The 14,453-nt window shown below is 35.8% G+C and overlaps 1 protein-coding gene and 2 pseudogenes across 1 annotated transcript in view; 2 read left to right on the forward strand and 1 right to left on the reverse strand.

The window, feature by feature from the left end:
* LOC104751344 lies at positions 3,766 to 7,572 on the forward strand (annotated as a pseudogene).
* LOC104751345 lies at positions 7,608 to 13,012 on the reverse strand (annotated as a pseudogene).
* Positions 13,883 to 14,453, forward strand: part of LOC104751346 (protein NUCLEAR FUSION DEFECTIVE 4-like) — a 3,151-nt gene continuing 2,580 nt past the window's right edge. Inside the window, exon 1 of the mRNA XM_010473265.2 lies at positions 13,883 to 14,437. Within this exon, the coding sequence (XP_010471567.1) occupies positions 13,958 to 14,437 (480 nt within the window). The 5' untranslated portion in view covers positions 13,883 to 13,957. The remainder of the gene's footprint in view (positions 14,438 to 14,453) is intronic.

Genomic DNA, 14,453 nt, shown 5'->3' on the forward strand with positions numbered 1-14,453 from the left:
ATTTGTACTCTATGGTGTAATAAGAGTAAGTAAATAAAACATAAAGTAATAGGAAATAATATGGCCGTAGATTTTGTTGAGGTGGTGAAAGGAAGGGCTGAGATGTAATAGGTACGTGGAAGGGGAGAGAGTTTGATGAAGTTGTTGAGTAGCATAGATAGATAGAAGTGGATACGGTGACATTGTCAAAAAGTGTGACGTTGGTTTCATTTGAGTTGGTGTCAGCAATGTTTATTTTGGTTTATAAGTTTATAACGTTACCTATATTACCCGTTCTAGATAAATCTACAATTTTTTTTTTCTTTTCAGATTCTTAAATAAAACAGAGTAACAATTGGTTTCTTACCATACGTGATTGTAGGTTGTCAAACGTCTCATACAAATTAAAATTGGCATTGGTTTAAAAAAAAAAAAAAAACCATGCTAGTTATGAGCGATTTGAAAGTTTCTGCAAAAGATTTGGTGAAGATAGTTTCAAAATCTATCAGATTTCAGATTTGTAATTAAGATAAGAGGATATTATTAGGTGTAGACTTTGTCAAATCTAATCAGCTAACTATCGGACTTTGTTTAGTGGAATATTTTTATTATACATATATGATACAACGATTTATCAAAAGTAAAAGAAAATATGAAGATTCCATTGATCAAGTCAACAAAAATGCAAACAAATGCGAACCTCTTCTTGTTTTCGCTATCTAATAAGGTATTTCAATTTATATTCGAAATTAATTGACAAGTATGTCGCCATGTTGGGTTATTATACGTCATGCTTTCTAGGTTTTACATTCGGGAAATGGTAAAATACAAATACATCCCATCTTTATTTCTTCGAGTTTCTAAACAACATATAACTATGTCAATTTGGGCAAAATCATATCTTTCTGTATCATACTACAAACTAACTTGGAAGTTCAAAACCAAAACTCTTTTTTTTTCATCACATCGTATAAATGATATTTTTTGTGCGTATGAATAGACATATTTTTATTTTTTTGTGCCACACATCAAATTGATATTATTAGGTAAAAAGAAGGTCTTTAATTTATATGCCGGTTATACTTTCGACCGACAATTATTACAATTGGCAAAAAGAGAGTGAAAAAACAGTTGAAAGTCATGCACCAGGTCCTTATATAAGCTGAGTCTTTGTAAAATCCAGATACTACATTGAGAAAACTTAGATATGTAATCCCAAATGCGTTTCGAAACTTTGTTACGTTTTCTTACTCGAACTTTGTTATGTTTTGTACTAATTTTTAACTTTTTTTGTTATTCCATAAAAAGATAGTGAAGTATGATTGGGGTAGTATATCCCCCTATTACTACTATCTATGAATTATTTTTTACACCGAAAAAAGAGAAAGAAAAAAAAAGAAGAAGAAAAAGAAGAGAGGAAATGATGGATCATGTTTTAGCTTGTGCAACTTTTTAGCTGGCAAATGAATTATAAAGAAACTAACAATTGGGGAAAAAGAAATTATTAGAAAAAGGGACTTTTCTTGGATGAGGAAAAAACATGAGATTGTGTATGAAATGATGGGCTCAACTCAGATGTTTGAGATTTGCATGTGTTATGTGTATGTGGCGTTGTCATGCCAACTATTAGATTACTGAAGCCCCCATCACTTTTTTTGCATAAAACTCTTTATCTACAAACCTATAACCATATCTACACTATAGTTTCTATTGTTATAATAAAGAACAAGAAAAAAGCAGCCAGTTAATAGACATTGATCGAGTGATACTTTTTTCTCTCTATTTTTTATACATTTAGTATCTTGATCGAACCGTATTAGTTGTAGGTAATTAAACTTGCGCTTAGCTTAAGATTTTTACAAGGTCTATTTCTAGTAAGTTTTACAACTTTTGGACTAGTTGGGCTCGAAAAGAAATTGTCTTAAACGGATTAGTAAGACTACTAACGTATACGAAAAGCCCATTATCTTACTTCGGCTTAAAACGGAACGCTTGCATGCAACGGAACGCGTACAATATCAGTGATCAGTATATCTCTACCTAATTAGAATTAGTTGTTTCAAAAACTTACTAGGATTTAACATTGCGAAACTATATTTTTAAAATTTTAAAATTTTAAAATACGTATATTATATTTGTTTGATATTTTGCGGTTGTTTTATTAATTTTTAAATTATATACCTATAACTATTTATTGAATTTACTGGACAATTTTAATGTTTATATATGATTTTAAATAAAATGGGTAAGTTTTTTTTTGTTTTTTTTAATATAAATGTTACTATGTTATCTAAGTTTTGACATGCGGTATACCGCTTGATTGTGTTTTTTTATGTAGAATAATATAGAGATATGTGAGAAATAATAGGTATTTTATGTGTTTAATGTATATAAAAATTAATTATTTTCATTTTTAATTTATCAATTACTTGTTTTATTGTTAGCATTTACTTATTCTCTTTGTTATCTTTGTTTAGGAAATTGGAGATATTGTTTGTTTATATTCTCGATTTTAAGCTAATATTATATACCCTCTTTGTATCACAATAGATGGTTTTCTAGGATTTTTAAACAAATTAAGAAAAACATTGAGTGTTTAGCTATAAATGCATTTTTTATTTATAAAAATATATTTTCATAACTATCAACCCATAGTAATTCATCAAAATTTAAATTCTCAATTAATGATTCTTTAATATTACAATTTCCTAGCATTAATTAGTAAAAATTTACAGAAAATCAATCTTTGTGATACAAAAAAAAATTCTAAAAAATTATCTATTATGATATAGAGTGAGTATATTTCTTCCATAAATGTAGAAAATATTAAATGAAAACTATTAAATTAAGCCGAGATAATTTAGGGAAACTAACAGATTTTTTCTCTAAAGATCTATTAAAATAGGTTGAAGATTTTTATGCGATTACAATTTAATGTGTGGAGTTGTTTGTGGAAAAATCAAAATGTAGAAATGTTGTCCAGCTATTTATGGCAATAAACGTATCAAATTAGGTATATTTAAATAGTTCTATTAATTGAGTTTCTACAAAATGTTATTTTAGGAAAATTGTTAGGGGTTAATGTTGTAAATAAAATATATTAAATAAACAAAATTTGAAAAACATAAACAAAAATGTAGTTCAAAAATAATAATATAGATATGTTTACACATAATAATATAGATATGTTTACACTTTTTATTTTTTAGGTTTTAAAATCGAATTAAAGAGGCCACAAAATTTTTAATTCGGATCGAATCACATCCAACAAAATCTATCTCTAAACCTCTTAAAAATATTAAACACATAAAAGCAACGCCACGTGTACAGCAAAACTTGAGGAGGACAGAACCCAAACATTAGCTCAAAGCCAAAAAAAAGTAAAAAGAATTTCCATTCAACATGTGCCTTTTTTTAGTTAAATCCAAAGATTCTTTTTATTCTCAAAAATCAGCCACTATCTTTTAAAAGTGACAATTAGACACCACATTCATTCAAAGTTAACCAGAAAAAGCGATTTAAATAATAAAATCATGTAGTAGTATTGAATGTGAAAGAATGACCGAAAAATTAAGATGGTAATCGAATCGATCAGATATAATAATTCTGATTTTTGAGTTGCCAAATTTTCATAATAGGAAAAAAAACATTTATGGTGATGTTATTTTAATAAATACAAAGATTGAGGGGTATAGTTGAAAAGGTAGGTAGGTTAAAAAGGAAACATTTATTTAGTTCAGTGAAAAGGGAAAAAAAAAAAAAAAAAAATCGTGACTTTTGCAAAGGTCATAACTTTTGTAGCTTTGTGTGTGTCCAATTTGCTTGGAGAGCAAAACAAACTTGGAGCTTCCATATTTGACGGCCACAGTGGGAGAAGGCAAAATTAGCCTTCTTCTATCTCTCTCTTTTTCATTCTCATTTTCTCTTAAATTTTTTTTTTTGTTGTCTGGCGAAAACGAAGCAGACGGAGGAAGTCAAACACCACCGTTTTGAAGGTGACTTCGTAGTCTCTGTGTGATCTGTGCTTATGCTTTTTTGCTTTTTTCTTCCAATGGAAATTTTGCTTCTTTCTTTGTAATAAATGCTGCTTATTTTTGGGTTACTCTCCTTTGTTTTTTCGGTGATATCGATCGAGCTTGGAACTTGGATTGTTCTCAGTTTAAATCAATGAGAGTCAGAGTTAATTTTTTTTTTTTGAGATTGAACGTATTGAAAACGTTGGACTGTATGTTATAAGTGATGACTCTAATTCAGCTCTGTTTCTTTAGAGTTGGTCAATGTTTTTCAAGATTTTAATGTTTCTAACCGAGGCTCGGTTTCACTGCACATGTTTTTGAGCAACTGGTTTAAAATGCCTAATGTGGCTGGTCTGTTTCAGCTCTGTCAATAGACATTGTTGTAATTATATTCTAGTTTTGGCAATTTTGGGATTCTTGGTGTGTGAAAGGATGATACTTTATGGAGAAGCTGAAAAGAAAATTGAAAAGCTCAGTTTTTCTAATTGTTCAACGGTTTAACGAGTCTGAGAATTATGCAAGATTAGGGGTGACTTTGAATAAGTATTGTAACTTTCAAGGGATAAAGAGGTGTTTACCGTTTTATGGACAAGAGAGCTTTGTAATTTTTGGCTTGGTTACACAAACAAGTGTCAAAACCTTAATTACTGCGTTGGTGGCTCCGTTGATATAATTCTGGTGAGATATATATCAGGTAGTGTGTTATAGGTTGCTAAGATAGTTTAAGGGAACACTCTTCTTTTAATTGCCAGATCTTTAAATCTATATTAGCCTTGTTCTGAGAGTTTGTGCTTCATTTCTTTTTGCAGACAATGATTCGTGCAAAGCACATTAGTAATCTTTCCAGTTCAGCAAGATCCTTTTTTCTTAGCGGAACGAGACCTAGTGCAACTGATGGAAACTCTTGTACAACCCCTGAGGATGAAAGTTGCGTCTCAAAACGTCAGCAAATTAGGACTGAAGTTGTACATACTGGTGGTAAAAGAGCATCTAATTTAGCAGCTGGACTAGCCGGAAATATATTACCAGTAGAAGCTGGTAAACCACTTGTGGTCCCGAAGACGGTTGAACATTTCACCCGTCCATCTCTTCATCCGCAACATGTATCGTCTCCTGCTTTGCCGGGGAAAGCAAATTCTGGAAATCTTGCTTCTGCTATTATTAAAAATGATGTGGGGGATCAGATAGTCAAGGCTGGTATTGGAACTGTAAATTTATTGTCAGATATAGCAAACTACAAGATCCCTTTATCAGATGGAACTGAATTCGTTGGTTTGCCTAAAAGCTGTATTGTTGATCCTACTGGGCCTATTTCAAGTGTTAAGTCGTCAAATGTGAAATTCATCAGAAGAGAGCACCTTGCTAAAGTCTACCCTAGGTCCGCTTCCAAAGATTCATCAGACCGAGTTCATATAAACAGCTCTCCAGGTACTAAGCAAGCATCAAATGACGTTGTAGAGAAGTCGTTTGCAGCTCATGATTTACTCTCAAACACTGTCTCTGGAAAAAGGAAAAACATGCCACAAAGACCAAATATTGACTTGACTAAGTATGCGTCAGGTGATTGTGACTATAATGTGCATTCTTATGATGACAGGACGATGATATCTTCTGTTGAAGGTTTCTGTAAACCCTCAAAGGAAATGATGAGAGTGACTCCAGGGACTGCTCCAACACGTAGGCAATATTGTAACCCTGGATATCTTGTCGAAAATGTTTCTAGTATACTGCGGAGATTCAAATGGGGACATGCTGCTGAAGAGGCTCTTCACAATTTTGGTTTTCGGATGGATCCATACCAAGCAAACCAAGTTCTTAAGCAGATGGATAATTATGTGAATGCGCTTGGTTTCTTCTATTGGCTGAAAAGGCAACCTGGTTTTAAGCATGATGGGCATACTTATACCACTATGGTAGGTAATCTTGGTCGTGCAAAGCAATTTGGTGAGATAAACAAGCTTCTTGATGAGATGGTTAGAGATGGATGTCAGCCAAATACTGTTACGTTTAACCGACTTATCCATAGCTATGTCCGTGCAAATTATCTGAATGAAGCTGTGAATGTTTTTAATCAAATGCAAGAGGCTGGATGTGAGCCTGACCGAGTAACTTACTGTACCCTGATAGACATCCACGCTAAAGCTGGATTTCTTGACATTGCCATGGACATGTACCAGAGAATGCAAGCAGCAGGTCTTTCTCCTGATACTTTCACCTACAGTGTAATAATAAATTGTCTTGGAAAAGCAGGCCATTTACCTGCTGCCCATAGGCTCTTTTGTGAAATGGTTGGTCAAGGTTGTACCCCAAATTTGGTCACATTCAACATCATGATAGCTTTGCATGCCAAGGCGAGGAAATGAGACTGCGTTGAAGCTCTACCGATACATGCAAAATGCCGGGTTTCAACCAGACAAAGTGGCATACAGTATTGTTATGGAGGTGCTTGGTCACTGTGGATTTCTCGAGGAAGCAGAGGGTGTTTTTGCTGAGATGCAACGTAAGAATTGGGTTCCTGATGAACCAGTTTATGGTCTTTTGGTGGACTTGTGGGGAACAGCTAGCAATGTGGAAAAAGCTTGGCAATGGTACCAAGCAATGATTCACGCCGGTCTTCGACCTAATGTTCCCACTTGTAATTCCCTTCCCAGCACTTTCCTTAGGGTTCACAGGATGTATGAAGCCTATAACTTATTACAGAGCATGCTGGCGCTTGATCTACATCCTTCTTTGCCGACATATACGTTACTATTGAATTGTTGCACAAATGCTTGTTCAAACTTTGACATGGGATTTTGTGGCCAGCTAATGGCAGTCTCAGGTCATCCGGCTCACATGTTTCTCCTTAAAATGCCACCTGCAGGTCCTGATGGCCAAAATGTACGTTATCATGTTAGCAACTTTCTTAATTTTATGCACAGTGAGGATAGAGAGAGCAAGCGGGGACTCATGGACGCAGTAGTGGATTTTCTCCACAAGTCAGTTCTAAAAGAAGAGGCTGGATCGGTGTGGGAAATGGCAGCAATCAAGAATGTGTATCCAGATGCATTGAGGGAGAAAAGCTGCAACTATTGGCTTATCAATCTCCATGTAATGTCGGAAGGAACTGCAATAATCGCACTTTCTAGGACACTTGCATGGTTCCGTAAGCAGATGTTGGTTTCAGGTGACTGTCCTTCACGGATTGATATAGTAACTGGTTGTGGAAGACGAAGTAAAGTCACGGGCACGTCGATGGTGAGACAAGCAGTTGAGGAATTGCTCAACATCTTCAACTTCCCGTTTTTCACTGAGAATGGGAACTCAGGCTGTTTTGTAGGATGCGGAGAGCCTCTCAAGAAGTGGTTGCTTGAATCATATGTTGAGAGAATGCATTTGCTCTAGTTGTAGATTAGGTGGTTTGTTTTATTCTTTTAAGGCATCTTGAGTTTTTTGAGCTTCTGACAGAATCTAAGTGGTCTGGTTTTGTAATATCAAAGGTTAGTGACGACTGTAACTTATTTCCAGATTTTGTCCTAAGGTCAACACTTTCTCCTCTTACAATGGGTTGCAATGGGAGTACCGAAATCAATATTTGAGGGTGATACGACCCTAATTTATTAATATTTGCAATAATTTTGTATGTTTTATTTTTTGTATAACATCAAATGTTACAAAAATGACTTCTTACCGGCAATGTACAAAATATATTGCTAAATATACAATTATGTAAATGGAAATCGAAAAAACTGGAGAAAGATCTAAATGAGCCTTGAATTGTAGGAGCCACATGTTGTGCATTTGTGGTAGAGCCAATGGTAAGGAACATTTCCTTTTCTTCCACAGTCATTACACAATATCACCTGCACCAAACCATTTGACCAGTTACCATTCAGTTTATTCTTGCTCAAAATTTCACCTGGGCAGAGAGACAGAGAGAGACAGATGCTCTGTTCTATGAAATAATACGGAGATAGAGAGAGATTTAAACCTGACTTTTATTGGAGTATTCATCAGGTATCTTCTCTTCTGCAAGCAATGCGTCTAACATTTTAAAATAAACTTGTGTGGGACGGTTCTTGATTCAGTTTGAGAGTATTACTAATCTTCTACTGGGAAAACAAAACATTGTTTGAAAATGGTGTAACAGACCTTCATATCTCCTAGCGACTTGCTGCAGATAGGGCATGTGTAATGTGAACATGTGTACTCCTACAAACATAATAAAAAAAAAACAACAAAGCTTAAGTAATCTTATAAACGTGTTTCAAGTTATCATTGTTACCCAAAAGCATATTGTAACTGAGTTAAGTACCTGAAAGCATGTGGAGTGCATCAAGTGCCCGCAAGGAAGAGCCTTCACTGGAGAGTTGGAGGCAAAAATGTACTCATGGCAAATCGGACAATTATCTTCTAAGCATGTTTCCCTGCAAACGTGCTCTACTAAGGTACGTGACATGCAAGCATTGCATTTCAATTTCATACAATGGAAGTAGTCAATTCCCAATCCTTTCCCTACCCGACAGAGATTACAGTAAGGGCAGTGATAAATTTTCCTGTTACAAAGAATCAATGACTATCAACCTCTACCAATAGTACTCGGTCCAAAAAAGTTACTGAGGATATTTCATTTCATAGTTTTAATAATAACTTGCAAAAAATTAAAGGTGAAATCTGATAATAAGTACCTTTCATCGTCATATAATTTGCATATTTTGCAGAAGTATTTTCCCATTGACGACTTGCACAAAGTATTTGAGCAATTTGCACCAATCGGCTGAATCAAGAGGCATTTCATGCACATCATCTTTGTTATTTGTTTCCTGCATATGAATTCAAGAGTAACAAAGACGGTTGAAGATCCAACAAGATTTTATTGAAGCTCCTTGCATGAAAGTAAAAGATGTTACTATACCTATCCACCGAGTGATCTGCCTCTTCATCGTGACATCAAATACATGTGAAGAGTTTGTCGCAGCAAGGGGCAAGAAGCTTGCAATTCCTCTTGTAGTGATTGCAACCAAACATCAAACTGTGAGGATCCCGATATGATGGATGTTGACCAGGAACTGTTTCCTTGTTGTTTGAGAGAGAGGATGGTTTCATATTGTATGCCCGTTGCGAGATATTCCACTGACTGAAAGAGTTACATGAACTTATGTGAGTCTCAATATATATAACTAAAGACAAATTTAATAAGATTATATTAGCTATTTTGACTATGATCTTGTAAATTTAATAGAAATATCTACAATACTTAGACTTATAAAAATAAGTTACAACATGACATCAAAAGAGAGGTAGCAAGGGTTACCTCATTAACAAGTTCTGCTTGATATAAGATTTCTTCTGCGGATCGAGGGAAGAGTCGCATGATATTCTCTTAATAACAACCACCAATTCTTCTTGACTCATTGTTAGCAGTTTTTCATATTTCTTGTAATGACAAAACCGGCTAACCTTATGAGACATTTGGAAGTTCCAAGCAGGATCTCTTGTATGGTAATTGATGTCAGTTTGTTCTTATCCCCCATTTTTTCAGATCCTCTACAACATATCTTCTTACTTTTTGAGCATTCCAGATCTTTTTCCACTTTGTTTCCAACTTCTACATTGTTATTAGAAGGTGGCCTATTCATAGTACATGTCAAGTCTATCTCTGAGAGTTCGACAAGGTAGCTGCCAAGGTAGGTGTCTCCATTTGCAGTTGCTTTATAGAGATATTTCCAGACCATCTCGAGTGGATCTGAATGCCCGTATGGATTGCTGTTTGCTTCTCTTGCTTCATCTTGTATAACATGACCGTTATACCATTATGTTAGCCATTCAACAAACATTGTTTTCCTTGTTGCTTGGCGCCACAAGGACATCGCTGCAAGCTGTTCATCAGAGGTCAAAGATTCCATTAACCAGGGAATCATATCCTGTAATATTTCCCCACTTATTCTCCCCAGCATGCACCCTATAATTTTTTCTTGCTCTTCAATAGCGAAACAATTTCTGAATAGACCCCAAAGTTCAGTTTCTTCATGTTGGATATGCTCAGACAATAACTTTTGCATGGATTTGCAAATCTCTTGGAGACTCAGACATAACCGCTCATACTTCATTTTCCGGTGGTCTGTTGCACTGGAATTGATAATAGAAACCAACATGTTCAGTTCTAACATCTCATTTAAAATAAATGAAACTTTATCAAAATGTTTAGTTTCTAGCTCATGATCAATGCTAAATGAGTGACTAATGTTTTTTAGTTGTCCCTTAGCCTCCAACGCTGGAAACGCAATCTCATCCTCTGCATCAGAATGTATCTGATACAAGAACTTTATCATATGGAATCGCTAGTGAAACTCCTTGAGGAAACGAAAGTCGGTTGCCAATCTTGCTGATCCACAAACAAGATAGTCCAAATCCATCTTCATTGCCTTGTGGAAGAAGAAAAGGAGGTCAATTGGGTTAACGTCCATAATGAGGGGATCATCCGCGTTCTTTTCACCAAAAAAATCAGGAAGATGGAAAGGAGGATTATGCTTTCCTGAGAAAATCATTTGCTGATTCATTCGACTAGAGTAAGGCGTCTCATACATGTCTCCAGCACCAGTATCCGTTGACAATAAGCAGGCTGAAGACTTCTTTTTCTTCCAAGGACAAACAAACAAATCATCTTTAGATCCTTTGCATGGTTCCAACTGTGCTTGGTCGGAAACAGATCCTGATGCTTCTTCATTGTTCTCTTTTTGGCAGGAGCATCTTACTTTGAACATTACAGACAGCTGTTTCCAAAAACTTTCAACAGATGTTTTGCTGGAGTAGCCAAAGCAAAGCCACTGCAACAAGAGGTGTGCAAATGATTTGTTGGAATAGAAATCTTTCATACTTAAGAAAGGAAGAATGGATTGAGATTCTTCTTCTGACAAATGAGCAGAAAACCAAAGTATGACACACTTTAGCAATCCAATAGGTAAGACATGAATGCTTGTGTATAGGAGTTGCTGTTGCATTTCATGGTTGCAATTCTTGTTGATGATTGGGAAGACCTGGTGAACAATGAGAGTAAAGATGTTGGATACAATATTCATAAGACTTGCATGAAGTTTTTAGAGGAGTGTCATAAAGTTTACCTTTGTTCTCTGTACGGAAAATTGCTTGGTTACTTAGACTATAAGAGACTCAAGTTCATCCTGAAGCTGAAGTAGAAAATGATATGTCCTTGCTTTCTCACCAGCACTTTTGTATAGCAATCTCTGAAAATTCTCGAGACAATCATCTATGGTGAATTGTACGGCTGTTGAAGAGCGGTGATCTGTCATTTCTTCTAACACCGGGTGAAAGAACTTTTTATATGCATTGCTGCAACAAAACAAAACATTATCTAAGGAAGAAAAACAAACATGTTTTAAGAGAGTAGGCACCATACCAAAGTGAAAAAATCAAGTTATATCCAACAAACTATTACCTGTAAGAAACAAGGACATCATCAAGGAAGTTTAATCGAGCCATCAATACATCAAGGTTCAAAAGAAGGCTTGGGAACTTTGCTTGGCATAATCCTACTTGAATGTCTCTCAATTCTTTTTCGATTGCATTTTGAAAAAGATGACGACCATGAATCGGGCTGTGTCCTACATTTGGAATAGATAGAAACTTTTTACTCCACTGCCAAAAGCGTTGAAAACATCCGTTGGACTCATGTGTCTCATGAAGTGGTGATTTCTTCATATTTTTAGACACATCTACATAGTGGACTCCTTTAATGATCTCTGAAGGAATCCCACAACAAGATTGACTCCTTTCAAGTAGCCAAGAGCATATGACCTTCAGAAAAAATTGTATCATATTTATCAGAATCACGAAGATGAGAGAAAAACATAGCATACATGTCTCAGCAAAAGGGAACATATACTTGTTGTAATGAGTCTCCATTGGGGACGACATCTTTAATATAATTCTCAGTTTCAATTCTCTCGTCGTGAGAGAGATAAGACATCATCCAGGGCAAAAAGTCTTCCAGAACCATTACTGGAACACTACAAATGAATTGCCACACAAGTGAAGCCTGCTCTCGGAAAGAGAACTTCTCAATTAACAATGGAAAGACCTGCATGAAGCGTGAAGTTATAAGCCTGATCAAATTTAACCAATTATTCTATAACTGAAATAGTCAAGTAGATGTTCTTTCCATCGAAAGCTGTTGTTTTTATAACATATGCTATAACCAATTGTAATTGTACCTGCAACTCTTCTTTAAGCATATGTTGGCATATGGATGACTGAATAGTGCCTATGCATAGTAAAACTTGACGAAGAACATCACTTCTGGTTCCTATGCCCTCTTTAAGAACATCTAGCCAATGGAAAACTGAGGTGAAGAGATCATCTGTGCCAGCATGCTCAAGCGAATAATTAGAAACTATGTTCTTCACTCGTGCATCAAGCGCCAAAAATATAACCTGCCGCCAGTAAAAAAACATTCCAAATCTATAAGTCAGAGTCTTGACATCATTAAATTAAGATTCACAAACATTGGACAAGGACTAACCAAGATCAAAGGACTATATATATTCGAATTCAACTTGTGACATATGAAGCAGGGGCAAAATGAAATTAGAAAAACAGAGTAAAGTTGATAAAACCTAACTTCATCTTCAGCTGCGCTATGATACTTATATATAAGCTTCAGGAACTCAAACTTGCGGCGTAACTCCACCGCTAGATCTTCACGGCTAAAGGAATCAGTTTCTGAGGCGTCGGTAGCTAAACGTCGGAGGTCCACCAGCTGAGCATGGAAAGCTTTGTGGCAGTAAACAAAAAAAAGAACTGGAGCATCAGAAAGCTTGGTGTTTCTGACGGTAATCGAGAAGAAACGGAAACATTTTCCGGCGGAAGGGAATGAAGATGTCTGCCTCCCATCACCCGCCGTGAGAATCAAACTTGCGTTGGTCTTGTCGTGAAAAGGTGAAGAAAAATGAAAAAAAAAAAAAAGGGAAAGAAGAAAGAACGGAGTTGATGAGTTAAGTGGAGGATTTGTAAGGCCTGAATCATCTTCATAGTCGTCACTCTCTCTTTCTCTGAAGTAAATTACCCAAATTTTATAATCAATGTGGAATTTTTTTAAGGTTTTATTATATTGGAAGTGACCGAGACGTTGCACCTGTAATAAACCAACCAAAGCTTAACACTACTATCATACTGTGGCGGGATTTAAATTTCTTTTTAAAAAAATATCTGTTTTGTCTCTTTTTTTACTACTATTTGTTTTCTGTTTTATTTCATTGTTTCTACCAAAAGAAAAAAGTATAGATTGTGAAAAATTAATACGTAAAATCTATATTTCTTTCCTTAAATTTTTAATAAAACATAATATCCTGTTTTTTTGTTTTCTTCAAGAAGAATTATCTCATGAATAGTATCATTTACAATTGTTCAACATCATTAACAAATTTTTTTTTTTGCTTCTTGTCAACTGTTCAAGATTTGTTTATTTCTCCAACGTCGTAATACATATAGGGGAAAACATTAATTGTAGTTGTTTAACTGTAATGGAGGATCCGACATATAGAAAATTATTAACAGTCCTATTGAATTTGTTACTAATTAATAATTCTAAATTTTGTAAATCTCGTGATCTGCGGGAAATTAGCTGAGTCAGCCCTCGTAATTTAATTATACCCCTAGACCAGTCAACGTTGACTCCGTTTCTTTAATCTCGTTCGTTCCCGTCTTCTCTCTTCCACGAGCCGTCTTGTGCATGTGGTGTATTCTCCCCATGACTCCACGTGACATTCCAATTTATTGGGCCCGAATCATCATTTACTTTTTGTTATTTGTTATATGGGCTCATCACAACATTATCAGCCCGTTTAAGTTTAATAATGATTATTGAAAAATGTTGGTCCAACAAAATCAAATTCGTTATCGTCTTCGCTTCTTCTGTATTCGTGTTTTATTTTACCGGCGAGAAAGCTGGTTGGTAATTGGCGGCGATGGAAACGATGAGGACGAAATGGGTGGCTATGGCGGCTAGTATATGGATACAGTGCACAAGCGGCGGTTCCTACACCTTCAGTATCTATTCCGCCATCTTGAAATCGACTCAGTCGTACGATCAATCCACCCTCGACACCGTCTCCGTCTTCAAGGACATCGGAGCTAACGCCGGGGTTTTCTCCGGGCTTTTGTATACATACGCTACATCAAATCGCCGACGTGGACGGGGAGGCGGAACCGAAGGAGGCGCAGGAGGGCCTTGGCTGGTGCTTGCTATTGGGGCAATTCAATGCTTCGCCGGTTATTTTCTCATCTGGGCCTCCGTTACCGGGCTGATTTCGAAGCCGCCGGTGCCGTTGATGTGTCTCTTTATGTTGTTAGCATCTCAGTCGCAAACGTTCTTCAATACGGCTAATGTCGTTAGTGCCGTTGAGAATTTCGCTGACTATGGTGGTACAGCCGTCGGCATTATGAAGGTGATTTTTTTTTTTT

The sequence above is a fragment of the Camelina sativa genome, chromosome 16, assembly GCF_000633955.1.
Source record: "Camelina sativa cultivar DH55 chromosome 16, Cs, whole genome shotgun sequence".
Taxonomy (NCBI): Eukaryota; Viridiplantae; Streptophyta; class Magnoliopsida; order Brassicales; family Brassicaceae; genus Camelina; species Camelina sativa.